General features: G+C 45.7%; 1 protein-coding gene across 3 annotated transcripts in view; it reads right to left on the minus strand.

Moving 5' to 3' along the window:
• The window catches only part of Grb10 (growth factor receptor bound protein 10), a 112,933-nt gene that overhangs the window by 27,830 nt on the left and 68,092 nt on the right, over positions 1-17,011 (minus strand). For 2 of the 3 annotated variants that reach the window (XM_085692222.2, XM_085692220.2), the window contains exons 4-5: positions 16,605-16,688; positions 15,446-15,602 (exon numbers count right to left, since the gene is read on the minus strand). In XM_085692222.2, coding sequence (XP_085548348.2) covers positions 15,446-15,602; positions 16,605-16,688 — 241 coding nt within the window. The remainder of the gene's footprint in view (positions 1-15,445; positions 15,603-16,604; positions 16,689-17,011) is intronic. The other variant, XM_085692223.2, reaches the window with a different exon arrangement.

A 17,011-nucleotide genomic window follows, 5' to 3' on the forward strand; every position in this document is an offset into this window, starting at 1 on the left:
AAGCCTGGAGGCAACTTTGTAGACAGATGGGGAGGGATCTAAATGCCTGTTCCCCAGCATTCTCAGTTCTTAGAAAGCAGACCTCAACTGGTTAAGACGCAATGGAAAAGTATCACAAAGAAAACGACCAAATAGTTAATTGCTTTAAAAATAAATAGTATGAAAGAGAACAGGCACAATTACGTCAACAACATGAAACTCTCTTTTAGAGAGGGGTGGGGGAGGGAGTGCTTTTTCGCTGGACTGACCCACTACACACTCTGCTGTAAGGGTCCTGATGAGGTAATAAAACGTTCCATTGTTCCCAGACTTTCTGTTGTCATTTCCTATACATTCACCATATAGAGGAAGGAACAAAGGCCCCTTTCTTTGCAGAAAAAAAAGGGAAGGTGTTTAAGAACAAGAGGTGCCGAGGCACATCTGCTCCGTGGCCCCAAGCTACAGTCTGGGATGCCTGGCTTTTTGTCTTCGTGGTCCCCAGCAGGTGGACAGTACGGGGTCTTTGGGCTGCCCTGCTCCCAGCCTTGGCACACACTCTCACCACAGCTTCCTGTACTAGTCAGACCTTGCTGCTGCTGCTGGCTGGGGACTAAGGAATCTTGTTACTGAATTCAAAAGATCTTCTGACTTTGGCAGTGAAACTGTGCCAGAGGCTCACCTTATAAAAATAGAAAACAGGACACTCGAAGCTCTGTGCCTCCCTGGCCCCCCTCACCAGCTGTCTGCAGTGCAAGATTTCCCCATGTAGACGGCCTGGTCCCTGGGGTGTGCAGGCTGACGGCTCAGCGTCACTGAGGTCCGCTCGTTCCAGACGCTGCACAGTAACTGCGACAGTGGCGGGTATCTGAAAGCAGAAGCTGAGGGACCCTGAGCTGTCCTCATTCTTCATCTCTGTCTAAATGACTCCTTAGATCAAAGGACCTTGTAGGGTGTAAGACAGAATTTTCGCCACTCCAGACTCTGGAGAGGCTGGCTGCAATCAGAGGACCAGAAGAAGCATGCTTTTGTGAAAGGCAAGCACGGGTGTCTCCGCAGTGACTGTTTTATTCTGAAACTGCAGGATTTAGACAGGCAAAGGCAGAAAAGTCATGCTAAGGCAGCAGGAGGAAAGCTAGCCTGAAGGCAGATATCAAATCCGCCCCCTCAGAATAACGTCTGGAGGCAGCAAGGCTTCCCCAGTGACAAGAATAGTCAATCCCGGGGCAAGGGTTTGGACCCAGGGCTCTCTGACCTAGCTGGTCTTTTCTTCCTCTACCAACCAGCTGCCTCTCAGCACGTTGTATCCTTCCTGCCACGGAGACTCCAATATTTTTGAGTTGAGACGTCCTTAATACCCATAAATAGAGGAATGCAGGGGTGCCTGATGCCTAGGAGTTTTAGGGTAAATAAAACGGGCTAAGGTAATTTTAGTAAAAAAGAATGTAATTCCATGGAGTCTTCCTGAGCTTTGTCCTAAGGTATATATAGCACGGCTTTGTCTCTAAGGACCCTGAAGTGCAGGACTCAGCGCCGTGATCACGACTCTCTAACCGTAACAACGGACGACCCTGCTCAGCAACCAACTTAACTCTACTTTGGAAAGTCTGTGATTCACAGAATTTTATCAGCCTCACTTTTCAGTAAGATTTATAGATATTTTAAGTCCTTGAGAACTCCTTACAAATCAGACAGTTCTATCACTAAAAATAGTTTTCAAACCTGACGGCCTTCTGCAGTCGTGGCTCAGACTTCTCTACAGGGAAGGGCCTCTCACCAGCCAAGGCTGCCCCTGCACCAGCTCTACTTCAACAGAAGGGCCTTTACTTATCTGCGTATGCACGTTTGACTCACCTGAGATGCATAAAGCCTGCTATTTTGACAAAGCCAACTTTTATAAATTGGCACCCCGTCATATCAAGTAAAACTGAAAGCAACTCAGGAAAAATTTACTGGTGAATCAAAGAGGAGTGAAAAGACAAGGCCACCTTACTCTCAGTGAGGGATTTTGTTCAAGGCCCCCAGAGCTGCTTGGAACAAAGGATAGTACTATAAGCTACATGTGTTTTTCTATAATTGTGAGCCTATAATGGAGTTTAGTTACAGACATGGCGGAAATTAACAGCTTAAAATAACAAACAATACAGCTCATAATAAAATAAAACGATTCTGAGGATGAACCGTGGTAAAAGTTATTCGAACAAGGCATTGCTATCAAAATATTTGATTTACTCTTACCTTTTCAGTTAAAGAAAGTATTTTACAGCTTCTCTTTGTCCTTCCAGAGTGGCCATCATCACTAATATTGGGCTTTAGAGCTCTTAAGCATCAAAGGCTGCTTGAACTCAAGCATCGTGATACCACAACATACAATTACATGTAAGAATATGTACATAGGAACATATCTATACGATACCAGTATGTACACACATATATAAATACATTTGTGTAAAGATGATGGATAAAGACACATAGATAAGTTAGCTTTATATAGAAATGACGTGATTCTCCTATCAAACTGGAAAATTACAGTAAGGAACAAAGGGGAAACAAACTGCTAATCACTGACAGTTCGCAGACTCACTGGGACAGCATTCTTCTGCGCAGATATTTATAAATAGAAACCCTGACAGAATTGTAATCATACTGCACACACACTTGTGAGCTGGGCTGTGCAGCTTCACATTACATCATAAACACCTCGCCATGTCATCATGCTTCTTCGTTGCTTTAGGGCTCACAGGCATCAAAGAGGCAGAACTCTCCCACGCTGCCCAGGGCCCCCTCAGCTTTTCATTCTTATTATAGAATTCTTTAAGATTATCTTCAAATATATATCTTAGTGCATATGTTTATTTTCTTAAGATGAATTGCTAGATACCAAGCCTTGTTAAAATATCTTTCTACTAGGTTTAAACATTTCCCAAGAACTTAGTCTGCCAGACATTTCGGGCAAAATGCTCAAGTTGTTGAGGAACAAGTAAAATTGTGGGCAAATCCATCTGTCATCTCCAGATTTTCAGTTTCCCCAATTTCCTGGGTAGATATTTCCCCTAGTGCCAACTCCTTACACCCACAACAGTAGAAACTGTGGGACAGCATAGCCTTTCAGTCCATATGTCCTAGATATGTTCCTAGGCATTGCTACCTGCTGCATGTGCCAACCCTCTGACTGGATGTTCCTAGCAGTAAAACAGGACGGTTCTACAGGCTCAAGTGCCACACAGGTCAGTGAATGGAAGTAGCTAACAAAGAGTTTGCCCTCAGCCAATGATTCCTGACAGAGTCAGCTGAGTGCCAACAGGCCATCACATACTGAGAGACAACACAGAATGCATCCATGGATGCCACACCCTCTGGGACCACTGTGTTTCCAGTACTAAAATTCAGGCAACCCAAGCAAAACTTGTCACTGAGGACACCATTGACAACTTCTGCCTGCTGGGCAGATGTGTCTGTAGGACAAGCAAGTAAGAAATTCAAGCCAAGAAATAGCAGCATGTGTGCTAAGCCCTTTAAACCAAGGGATAAAGGTTCTGTTGAACAGAACCGCAGAAAGGGACGAGGACCTGAAACCAACAGGATATCTCTTAGCCCTTTTCCAACTGCTTGGTGTTCTCAGAGTCAGAGAGCTTTCCAGGACAGATATGAAAGCAAATGACACTGCCTTGAACCTCTTGGTTTGTCCCTCTGTTCCAGTCAGGCTCAGTAAACATCTTCTAGGGTTTCTTGAAACTACAGAAACAACTAATCAACATGATGGATTGTCTGGTCCTCTGCCTTCACATCCTGGGCCACTGTCGCCCCAGAGTCCCAGGGATGTGAGGCCAGTGGTAGGAATTTAAAACCAGACTGCAACAAATCACAGACCCAGGCCAGGGGCCAGTCCCACCAAACCACATGCCTTCACATTTCATTCCAAGGGACAGACTGTATTTGACACTATTTATAAAATGACTTTTATATATATGTATATATACTCATAAAACCATAAATCATTTAGCCCAGCAATGACACTATTAGGAATCTATTCACCCCATCTATTAAGTGACCAAAGACATATGTAAAACATGGTCACTTCAACTTTGTTTATTACAGTAATAAGGATGGAATTACAAACAGTGAAAATGTTAATCAGAGGGCAATCAGTTAAAAATGAATCCTGATACTTCTGTGTGACAGAACACACAGAAATGCTTATCAATTCTACGAACACCATATGTGGATACTGTCCACACTGCTCACCTCTGGGAATGAGACTGCACTTAGGAGAGACTAGTCTCATCTTTAACAATTGTGATGAAATACCCACAAAAGCAACTTAAGGGAGTAAGGGTTTATGTCAGCTCACAGTTCCAAACTACAAGGCAGTGGCAGGAGCTCGAGGCAGCTGGTCACACTACATCCAGAGTCAGGAACAGAGAGCGGAGATGAAGGCGACTTAATGCTTAAGCACACAGTAAAGATAAGATAATCCCCCAGGGGCCCATCTCCTAGGCAATTCTAGGGTTTGTCAGGCTGAGAAGTAACACTAGCCATTACAGCCATAACCATACCCTCCCCCACTTTAAGAAAAGGTTCCCACGTAGCCCAGGCTGACCTTAAACTCACTACGTGGCCAAAGATGATCATGAAATTTCTGATTCTCCTGTTTCTACTTCCTGAATGCTGAATTATAGGCATATACCACCCACATGGGTTTTATGTAACACCCTGCAGGGATCAAACCCAGGGCTTCATGGATGCTAGGCAAGCATTCTGCCCATTGAGCTACACGCCCAGCCCCATATGCCTTCTGCCAGTGTTTAACTCTTTGCCTTTAATGTGAAAATTTATTGTTTTCAAAATTTTAAAAATCCTGCTCTACTGTAGCTTTTCATTCTTCTCTGGTCTCCTGGCTGGACACAGATGGAAGTTATATGAAAAGAGCTAGACTCTAGCGGATTCCTTTTATCTGAGGTTGTTTTCCCATGAGTAAGTGGCTCTTAAAAGACACACAGATCATTCCTAAGTGTCATGTACAAAGAAAGCCTTATCATGCTGGGCTGCCTGCTGTGGGTTCCATTCCCACCCTGCCAGGGCAGAGAGGGGAGGGGTGCTTTGGCAGAAACAGTGCCTGGCTCCTTCACTGGGCCTGGCCAATGTCAGCAGCACAGACATCTCTACAAAGGTGACAGGGTGGTGCATGGTGGGGGGGAATATGAATGGAAGACAGTTCTTTGCAACTGATAGTACAATTCTAGTACAGCTCCCTTTATTAATAACCTCAGCAAAACAAAGTGAGTAAGAATGTCGTGGCACCCACTCACAGTATTTTTTATAATTTAGCAATCCCATCAAAGTAATCAGCAACACACAGCTACATGCAGGATACATAATATTTTCAAGAAGGGGGATATTTTTAAATTGTAGTTATCACATGTACTATGAAACAAACCTAAAATGTAATTTATAATTTTATAAGAAATTTAAGACTTGAGTTGGACTGGGTGGAACTCCGCAAGTTATTTCGGGTTCATTTGCACGGGCTGAGGTGAGACGTGCATGCTACAACTCATTCCCTCAGCTGATACTCCCCAAGGACCCATTAAGAGTCAGGCACGAAGGTTCCAGGGATCTGGACCTCCGACAAATGTCTTTAGAGTCATGGAGCTTCATTTAATTGGGGGACACAGATGACCAACACAGAGGCAGAAGCCAAGGTGTCAGATACCAGAAGCTAAAGAGATGATTTCAGGAAAGGGGAAGGAAGCAGGGAGCACGTGGGCATTCACCCCAAATGTGAGATCACTGTGCAGAAAGTACCACCCTCTGTCTCCAAGGTGTCACTCGGGTCCTGGCTGGGGACCTCTTTTGGGAAGGTAGCAGAAGGTAGAGACTAGCTGAGCTGGAGGTTTTGATAATATCCCTGGCAAGAAAAACAACTTGGACTTGAGTCCTGGAAGAAAATAATATAGAGACTATCTAGTTCTGGTATGGCACACCAAAAATCCAAAGATGTGGTTCTTGTAGATATGGAGAACTTTGGTGGCATGCTCTGGAGATTTCTGTCACCTTGTGTGTACACAGAGCCTATTTCTAGTTTTAAGCAGAGGGTTTTTGTTGTTTTTGGTTTAGCATCTTATTTTGTAATAATTTCACACTTGCACAAAATTTTTAAGTAGTTTAGATTTTCTGCATGTTCTTCATCAGGGTTCCCCAAATAGCAACATCTGGCCCCATTTACTCGCTCCCATTTCCATTCTCTTCTCTGTCTACTTGGGTCTGTTAAACAGACGGTGTGGCTGTTAGAACATTCTTACTTAACTGTAGTTCAGTGATCAGAAGCCGGAAATTATCAGTGGCCCATGCCATCATCTAATTTACAGACCCCACTTGGACTGAGCTGCACTCCCTGCCTGGGCTCGTACTCCCTAAAGGGTAGATTTTGTTTGCTGGGACTTTCCTACAAACTGGAAAGTTCTGAAGAGCTATGGCTGCTCAGCAGAACATGTCCAGGCTTCACTTCAGGGCAGGTGTGCCACTAAAGAGAAAGACAAGACGCCTTTGGGTTGCCAGGACTGAAGGGCCAATGTGCTGTTCTGGTCCCACTCCTAGAAGTGTCTACTGGGACCACTCGCTCAAGACTTCCTGCCCTGCACTCAAGCTACTATTTTCCTCTGCTCTTCAGGGTGCCTCCTACATCCTTGTAATAGGTCACCTTCCCTCTCTAGTCCTTTTATTGGGGGACATATTTAGAAACCTAAAGCTAAAAGAAAGGATCAACTGTCTTACTGTTACAGTTTGAATGAGTATCCCCAAAAGGCCCACGTGTCCAGGAGTCGATCCCTAGGCTGGCGAAATAAGGGTGGTGGAAGCTCTGGGTGGCTCTTCAGTCACTGTGGGCATGCCCTTCAGGGAGACGTTGGGGTACTCTGTGTTTTGGTTGCTGCTACATTTTGAGGTGAAGACTTTACTCTGCTACATGCTTGTAGCACCCTTGCTGGCAGCACCCTCATCCCAAGGAAGCTCACTTGATTTTAGACCGGAACCTCCATAACTCTCAGTCAAAATAACCTCTTTCTCTTTACAAATTGGCACCTCAGGTATATTTTGCTGGCATGATGGCAGGCTAACACATTTATTGTTCTTACACTGTTGTGCGATCTGAGTCAGGACTCAGATCACGGTCATACTTCTACTCCAGTGTTAAATGAAAAAGAAAACAAGGTTGCTTCTCTTTTCTTCAAGTATTTATGATATCCCTGCCACGAATGTGGTTCCTTTCCAGTGCTCGGTGGAGGCACTAGGGATGGTGTGAACAGAAACACTTCCAGGGAACAAAAGCCGAGGAATGCACTACTCATATAAATGAATCCAAGATGCCAGGACAGCATAAACTCGTTAGGACCTGCTGCCTTGATGCAGCGCGGACGCCCGCTGATGAACTCACAAGGAGGAAACGACTGTGAGGTGAGGTGAAAATAAACAGCTAGTCATTTGCATGTAGCTCTCTAGAGAAGCAGGAGACATGTAATTATCAACCTTTCTAGATGAGGTCAACATCTGGATTCTCTTTCCTAGAAATGTGGAGACTTGGCACCCATGGCCACGGGAGGATGTTTACCACATTCCCCTGCTGAAGGCACTTAGAACACCCTTGCTTGCTTCCCTCCAGGGATTCGCTATCATTTTTACTTTTGCTATGAGTCCACTCAGGCTGGTTAAGAGACTGAGGTAGGTGAAAGTCTGGGAGATGAGTACAAAGACGTGGAAGACAGAAGGATGTAGGAGCTATGCAGGACACATGCAGCCCGCTGGGCAGCTGCATCTAGGTGGGGCAAAAAGACGCCTCACAGGACAAGCGAAGCCACTCAGCCCAGCAATGCAGTTTTGTATGTAGATTAATACGCCCCACAAGAGCGAAAAGGGTAAGATTTAATGTCTGGTAATGGTGGTAAACACCTCCTCATGGTCTGTCTCACGGAAGGGTCTTGGTAATGGTGGTGAACACTTCCTCATGGAAGTATCTCAGCCAAGACAAATAGCTATGAGACTTTTCCACTTTGCAATTTCATGAGATGCCTTTGTTCTAAACCAGGAGGAACCACCAGAGGTGTGGACCGTGGGAAGATACCCATCTCTCAGTTGCTCATAGGCCAAGAGTGGCCTACCTGAAATGTTCGTGACTTTGAGTTACTTCAGTGGAGTAATATTTGCATATACACAATGAGGTTACCTGGGGAGGAGACCCAAATCTAAACGTAAAATTTATGTTTCATGAGTGGACTAATCTTTAAACTGAAGGTTACTTAATAATAATTTTAATATGTTAATAGTTTAATGATGTAGCCTAGGTGGAATCTTCCATTTTTGGCATCGTGTCAGAATCTGGAGCATTTCAGATTTCACTTTTGGATGAGAGATGTTTAGCCTGCATTTCTGAAGAGCAGACATTCACAGGCTGCGGATGTAACAGGGGGAACTGTGGATTTTAATACAAACATAAGGAAGACGACAAACCAAGACATCATAGAAGGTATGCTAGCTTGTTTTCTAATGCTGCAGTGACACACTGACCAAAAGCAACTTGGTAGGAATAGGGCTATTTGACTTCTAACGTCCAGATCCCAGCCTATCATTGTGGGAGGGAAACGGCCAGCTCACTCAGCTAGCTTTCCTTATACAGCTCTTTTGCCTAGGGACAGTGCTGCCCAGCCATGGGCTGGGCCCTTCTCCATCAATCATCAGTCAGGACAATCTCTCACAGACATGGCCACAGGCCAATCTGATCTGGGCAATCTCTGAATTGAACCTCCCTTCAGATGACTCTGGGCTGTGTCAAGCTGACAGCTGAAGCTAACTAGGACAGAAGCTAATCAGGTAAGAGGTTCACTAGCTGGCGACTTTCCCATTTTCTAATGAAATTTAAAGTCGAAACATCAAGTAAGAATTTGCAAATCAATTTTCCCAGGAAAATGCTTTCTGGTTCCCAGCAGACCAAGAGGCTCTTTTTGGAATCACCAATGCCCGGTACCCTTGCTGGGCCCGGATTCTGCAGAAGGATCTTATCGTTCTGGTCCATATGTAGGCAAAGCACAGACTCATTCCTGCGGCTAAAGTGTGGTGGTTCTTTTCACAGAAAGATAAAAGTTAAAGGCTCATGTTTGCAGTACTCTTTCAAGATAAGAGAGATCTGAGGCCGTAGTAATCAGTCCGGCTTTTCAAATTTATAGAATTTATATAAGATATTTATAGTGCAGAGAAACACCAGGCTGGGATTTCACATGAGATTCCTGGGATGATTTCCTGTCTCATTTTTAGCCAAGCACATGGTCTGCTCCAGGTCATGACTCCCTGCTGTGATTGCATCATTTGTTCAGAGGCGAACAGAGACATGAAGGTACCATCACGTCGTCCAAGCAGTAGGGATTATTCTCTGGCTCCAGGGGCTATAATGCTCAAGGTTCTGAGGACTTAGCAACACCACCAATCAACTGTGACAGTCATGGCAGTCCTCATGATTTTATCTTGGGCAATTCAGCACCATACCCAGAATAGGCTCAGTGGGAACTGTTTCTATGTAAGTATTTTTAAAATATAAAATATTTAATAAATATTTAAAATATATGAAGGGGTTTTCTCTTTTTTAAACTTCAAAAAGCTCTAGATTAACTTGAGTTTTCCTTACTAACTTTTTTGGGTCCTCTAAAACCAAGCAGGAAATGTGAACTCCCAAGAACGTGGGAGAAAAGACAAGATTTCCCTAACTATGGAGTTAAGTGTTTTCCAACCCAGAGCCTTGCACTAGACAAATGCTGTGCCACAAAGCTAAATCCTCAGCCTCAGATGGTGGTGTTTTTTTTTTTTTGCCTGGTTGCCTTTGGTAAATTCATAGATAGATACTCCTAGTAAAATCCTAGCTGTATCAATGTTCAGTTTGCTCAGAGTTTTGCCACATAGGACTTGTTGTGGCACCTTGCTTGCACAAAGGCTTACAAGTTTGTGGTCTTAGATATGAATTCTGTTCTTTTGATACTTTAATTACTGACCGTGCAAGGCCTCCTTGCCCTTTAAGGACCTCATCTGACATTTGAGCATTAGGTATTTATTAAATATAGAAGCAGCTGTACTGTGCCTACACTTTCCTATGTGCTGAATTCATGTCACAAGCGGTCTGAGAGGCTAGGATCCATGATGTTGGCCCTCTCAGATAGATAGGGAACTGAGGCCTTCGGAGGTGCTATTGCTCGGAAGTGACCACTAGTCCTGTCCTAATGCACGAGGTTAGGGCTCACCCTCCACACACTAGGCCGGCGGGCCTCTTAGTACAGAAAAGACAGGTCTCCCTGCCTGGTCAGAGGAAAAAGGGATGGGTGTGCCCAACAAAGGATTTTATTTTTAAATGGGATAAGCTGATGTATGTCTTATGCTAGGTTGTCATGAGATGCTGGCATTGTCTCTGTCTCACTGGGGATGGGCATCCCTGTCTCTGCTCCAAACCTGCTATAGCCCAGGACTTCTTTAAGCAACCATAATCTGCCTCATGCAGGGGTCCCAGAACTAAAGCTAAACCTCAGTGAGGTCTAGGTCCTGATACTTCTGATCTCAGAAGGTACCAGAAAAAGATGGCACGACAAATCACGGAGACACTAAGAGCAGGAGGACCAGGGAATGTGTGGTTGAGGCTCTTGGGGAATGATGACAGCCTACCCTTCTTCACATGGTTAGATTTGCCCACTACACTAAGCAGGACACAGCGAATGGCAGCTAAAGCCTTGGAAGACCCCACTTTGGTCATTAGTAAATGCAGAAGTGGAATCCTATGTAAGGCTATTAATTTAGTTCCAGAAAATTAATTTTTAAACTTAAGCAAAGAAAAAAGAGCTGATTGGAGTTGAGACAATATTTATGCCCCATTAATGATGGGGCACAATATGAGACTAATTGTGTTTAAACAGCAAATGGAAAAATATGCTCTAACGAGTCATTATGTGGTCACAGGAAACTCCACTGGTTGAAAGAAAGAGAAGCCTGCCATTGCTCAGCTTGTTAGGGATTCAGAAAAGGTCCTGGCTACAGCACTACCTAGCACAAATCAGATCTCCTTTGAATTCCTTTGATTCCCCCCATCTATCTCAGCAGGTCTGACTTGAACAGTACAAGCCAATCATAACTCTATTCATCAGAAGACCTCATACAGTCCCTCAGTTTCCCCTTTTACCACTACACGTATCCAAGCACCTGGCTCACTGACTGTGGTGGAAAGGTTGCTGCTGAATGACAGTCCCAACTTTGATCACACTAGCACCAGCTGCAGAGACAGTGTGCAAGTTCCACAATATAGAACAAGGCCAGGGCAGCTTCGGCTTTCTGCCCCAGATATTCTATCCCATGAAAGTTAAGTGTCCTCATGAAGGAAGCCAGCCAGGTTTGGCTTTCTGTAGCTAAATATATCCCGACAGTGGCTGAGACAGCTTGGAAATCCATAAATCCAGCAGCCATGTTACTACCGCTGTCACCTGCAACTATGGCAGCCTTCAGTGATATGAGTCTCTTACGCCTCTCCGAACAAGGGTCAGTCACCAGGCTGCTGAGTCCACAGCACCCTGGACAAGCTGTACTCAGGACAGTGGGTGTCTGGAAATGGTAATGAGCTGGGTTTAAAGCACTCTACGCCACCATCACAGTCCCCATGCAGGATGAAGAGCAGAGTCTGGGAGCACTGAAGCTGTGAAACCCTACCTGGTGAGGGGACAAAGTACCACAGTGGGTTTGGGTTTCAACATGGTAATCTCCAATTGTAACTTTTCACTCTTGGTCATTTTCAGTGTCCCCAAGTCAAAGGATTAGAAGTACTTATGGGAAGTATTGTCATATCTGCCAGCCATGAAGATGACCTAGGTAAATTGAAGACTACTAAGGCATAGAATCTGCCAAAACTTCAGCCATAGTGCAGCCACTACCCTGGTGGCTGATGTGCCCTCTGGGATCCCCCCAAAGGATGCAGAGTAGCTATGGAAGACTTCCCCATCCTTCCAGGTGAAATGAAAACTACCCTCTGCACACCACCACGCTCCTTTGACTATAGACGGCTCCTCTGTGCCTTTGCCTTGGGTAGCATCTGGTTCTTTGAAGTGACATTCTGAGCTCAGTAGCCAGCTTCTAGCCGCAGGGTCTGCCAAGGAGTCGGCACAGGGTCAAGGCTTGGGATGACAACCTAATCAGACAGGTTGGAGGTAAATGGCACCAAAAGGGCTATTGGCAGTAGCGGGGCTGGGCTCTTTTCTGTCCTCTGCACTAATCTGAGTCTTGTGGCCTCTAGTATCTGCAAGTGACTGAGTTTCCATGAGGCATCCTGCATTATCTGTGAAGGAGGCGTGCTGGTGTTCCAGGGGAACTGACCCTGGCAGCAGTCTGCAGACAAGGCTGCAGGAACTGAAGGTAGCTGAGCTGCAAGCACCCATCCTGTACTCTACAGAGATCAAAGTCTTTGGTGTTTAGGATGTGGCCACTGTGACTGACTCAAGGAGTTGTTCCAATGGGGGAGGGGTCCACTCATCTTCTGAGGAACAGGCACTTAGCGGCCTTTGATAAGCAACAAGTCTACCCCTAGCAGTGTTGGGGTCTAAACATCCATGACTAGCCACTCTTGCCCCACTAAGCAGCCACTGAAAAACCCCTTGGGCAGGAAAGTCAAAGGAAGTCATCTCCAGACTGTTATTCTTCCCACCCCCTCCCTCTGGGAACAACGAATGTGACAGGGGAGGCTTCTGAGCATCCCTGTGGCTATGTACTTTTTCAAGAGCTCTACATTGCCCCCCTTTCCTACCATTTTTCCAGAAAATGAGGCAACTTTTCCCAGGCAGGATAAACTGAAAATACTGTGTCTGTTTTATAATGCTTCAGAATGCCTGGTTGGGCTCTGCTCCCAGCACTGTGTCCTTTGACTTCATAAGAAATGGCAAATGAATAAGCAATACGAAGTGGGACCCAAATGGAACTCAAGCAATACTATCACCCCCAGAACTCGCAGCTAACAGCAGACTCAGGACTCAAGGTCCAGCAGGTACCCACAGGTAGCCTGGTACTCACTCCCAGAAGGTACCACAGAACTTTCATGAGGCTCAAGTTCACAAAGATGATTAAGAGCCCTTCTCCCAGGTGAAAACATCATCCCACACTGGTGAGTTCCCCAACCCCGCAGTCATACACACAGCCCTGGTTAAACTTGGTGGGTTACAAAACAAGATAGAGACGTGACAAAGAGATCTGCAGGAAGAGGAGGGGGTGGGACGGGTGTAAGAGGGAGGAGGACGAGAGTCATCAGGATCCATTATATACATCCAGTTAATAAAACAAAAGCCCCAGGTATGGGAGCGGGGGAAAGTATGCCACTTTCTTCAGTGGTGTAGCCACTAACAAGTTGTCCATGCACAGTAAATAACCTTGACCCTTAATAAAACTCAATGGGTCAGAATGAAAACAAGGAGGTTGGTGAGCTAGCTCTGCAGGTAAAGGCACCTGTGATCCAGTCTGAGGAACTGAGTTTGGTCCACAGAATCCACATGAGAGAAGAGAACCGAGTCCTTCAAGTTGCCTTTGGAAGTCTACACTCACTGTATGTAGTACATATGAGCCCCCCCACTAACTAAATAAATTTAATAAAAAAAATTAACAACATGAAAAGACATGAAAGTAGGATGGGGCTTTCGGGGAAGAAGAGACTCAGAGTGGGGAGGGATTAAAGAAGGTAATGAGGGATAATGATCAAGATACACAATTTACTTGCACGAGGTTATCAAAGAATACATGCAAAATGAAAACAGCCACGAAGAACAACGGCCTTCCACAAGTGAGAAACACCCTCCCTGCTCTCACTGGTCCCAGTCGGCTTGAGGAATCTGACGACAAACACGCCAGTGCACTGTTCTCATGAGGAGCCAGTTCTGATCCCAAGAAAAACACAAGCAGGCAAAATTCCCGGGTTTCCTTATTCTTACAAATTTGGACAATCGGTGGGGAGGAGGCTCATTTTCTTGCCAGCCAAGGCGAGGGCCAGACAGTACTTTTGTGGTCTACTTCAGGACAGGAAACTTGTAAACAACCTCGGGGACAAACCATACACGCTCATCAGGATCCTTACTCAAGGCAGAAGGTCACCAGGGAGGTAGACAGCCCAGATGCACTTCAGCATGTGACCATGTGCGGAAGCCAGGACAGTGCTGGCTCCCATACAAGGAACACTGACCTCACCTTCTAAGTCTGACAGTGCTGTAATGTGGGCGGCTTGAGAGGCGCTCAGGGGGAGCAGTGTTCTAAAGCCAGCGGATATTAGAAAAGAACCTGGTGCTGTATGCCACCAGACTACAGAGACCGGGGCTGGCTGGCTCCCTGTGCCAGAGAACAGCAGAGGTGGGCAAGTAGGAAAGCATAGAACCCTTTAAACGGTGGTTTGTTTGAAAGAAGCCTGTGAGGACTCTGGGCCTGGAAGGCAGGTCAGACACAAGTCTATGCTGATACCGGCCTCAGTTTCTCCCACGGCAAGAGACAGTGACACTTGAACTGAATTCCCAGGGCCGACCTCAGCAGCAAGAGAGCACGGCAGCAGAACAAGTGCAGCTCAGAGTAAGCTGCTGTCTCTGTTCTAGTCACTCCCTTCTCATCCTGCGGGAGGATATGGTATCCTGCAGAGCCCCAGGCCATCTTGTCCCCAGTCCACTGCTCAGAGAGTCTGAGACACCAAGATTCCCCTTGTCAGTGTCTCTGATAAGCTGAGTGACTGTCACTGGGCAGTTTCTCACACGGGGGCAGTAACTGGATCTCTACTTTACAGTACCACTTCAAAAGAGAAACTTAAGTTTTAAAAGGGCAGTAATTATCTCCTGGGTCAAGTGGCCATTCTTTGGCTGTGAGCAGGCCACATTCAAAGTTAAGATCTCAAGATGGAAACTTTGACTGTATCCTGTACAGAAGAGGAGGTTCACAGGAAGGCCCAGCCATGCCACAGCAGAAGGGCTGGCTGACCAGGACAACCTGGTTGCACGATTTCTTTTAAAGAGTTAAATTCTTCTGCAAGCATCAAATCATTAATTAAAAAACAAAACAAAACACACAGTTAGGTCTCTTTGAAACACAGTGATGCATTCCTCAGCCTGGTGAGAGGCTAAAGACACTTGGATCCCAAGCCTTTGGACCCAAGTTTGGTCCTCCAGGACCCACATAGTGGAAGGAGAGAACCGACCCCTGAAAACTGTCCTCTGACTCCACACATGCACCAAGGCACATATGCCGCCCCTCATAAATAGATAAGTGAAATTTTACAAATCTACGCCCTACCTACAAATCGCTCCTACCTTAGTGAGTTGAATTTTGACCAATCAATTAAGAGAGACAAAAGCTCAGTATTAACCCAAAGGAGCAATCTCAGAACTTTCCACCTTTCTCTGCAAAGAAATGCACCACTGTGTTGCAGCTAAGGCCCACTCACCTGCTTGGTAGGGGGCTGGCTTGGAGGAGGAGGTAAGGAGCTCGGAGCAGCAGCAGCAGCAGGAGGGCTCCCAGCCCCCCCACAGAGCTCCGGGAATGGGTTAGGGATAGCTGGAAGAGATGAAGTTCTGAATTGTTGGTCTTCCTCCTGAAGACGCCTGCAAGGAAGGAGGCAAACAGGGGTTAACATGTGCCACCCCAATGCATCTTAGCACAGCTGCTGCTGCGTCTATGCCCCAGAGAAAGGAATGTAGATGTCTGTAGATGCCCGCTCACATACTCGTGTTCATGACAGCATTATTCCCAATGGACAAAACTGGGGAGTAACCCACCTGTCCAGCCATGAGTGAATAGGATAGCAAAATGTGGTGCATCCTTCTGAGGAAATATGTAGCCTTAAAAAGAGAATCATCCAAAAAATAAAGGCAAGATATTCTGACATACACTATAAATTAAGTGAGCCTTAAGGAAATTATGCTGAGAAATAATACAGGAACAGAAGGACATATACTGGAAGATTCCACTTGTGGAGGGCATTCAAGTTAGTAGAATTCAGAAAACAGAATGGTAGTTTCCGGGGCAGAGGAGAGAGGGGGAGCTGCAGAGGAGAGAGAGGGAGCCGCTAGTTAGTGAGTACAGTTTCTGTTCTGTAAGATGAGAATATTGCAGAGAATGGCCATCAATTCTGAATGTTCAGATACTTTATTCATTTAGTTTTTTTTTTTTTTCCTTCTTCAAGACAGGGTTTCTCATGTAGCCTTGGCTGTCCTGGAACTCGCTTTGTAGACCAGGCTGGCCTCGAACTCACAGAGATCTGCCTGTTTCTGCCTCCTGAGTGCTGGGATTAAAGGCGTGTGCCACCACCGCCGGCAACACTTTAAAAGTGGCTACTACACTACCTATATTTTGCTGCTCGGTACATGATGCTCTGTTGGTCATCTGTTCAACATGTACCCCATATGTAAAAATGTTTTGTGAGTAAGGCAGCTTCATGAGAACAGGACTCCGCAAAGTCCTTGAAATGAACACATATCTAATCCTAGAGGAGGCTTCACGTTTCCTCATCTGAGCTGTGGAAATGATCAAGCTGTGCAGACAGGTGGTTAGTACTAAACTGGAAATCAACGTTTCACGGAGCTATCTTCTCGGAGTGTCCTTACCGATTCAACATTTCCTCTGTACTCCTTGGCACTTCTCCAGGGTCACCTCTCCTTCCTTTCCTCCTTTGAAAAATCCAAAGCTCACTTGACACACCATTAGGCAATGGAGGAGGATGAATTGGGTATCATCATGAAAATAGCACAGAAACGAAGTTCAAAGTCAAAGCTTAAACGATGCAAAATGCCCAGTGCTTTTCTTTGTAGAGTCCTGCTAGTGACTTCCTGACCACATTTCCTAAGGTTTCTTGGAGAAACACTTCATTCCACCCACCCACTCACTCACATATCCATCTATCTATCCACTCACTCTCCCACCCTCCCACCCACCCACCCACCCACCCATTCTCCCACCCACCATTCTCCCACCCACCATTCTCCCACCCACCATTCTCCCACCCACCATCCTC

The sequence above is a fragment of the Myodes glareolus genome, chromosome 8, assembly GCF_982192425.1.
Source record: "Myodes glareolus chromosome 8, mMyoGla1.1, whole genome shotgun sequence".
NCBI classification, from domain to species: Eukaryota; Metazoa; Chordata; class Mammalia; order Rodentia; family Cricetidae; genus Myodes; species Myodes glareolus.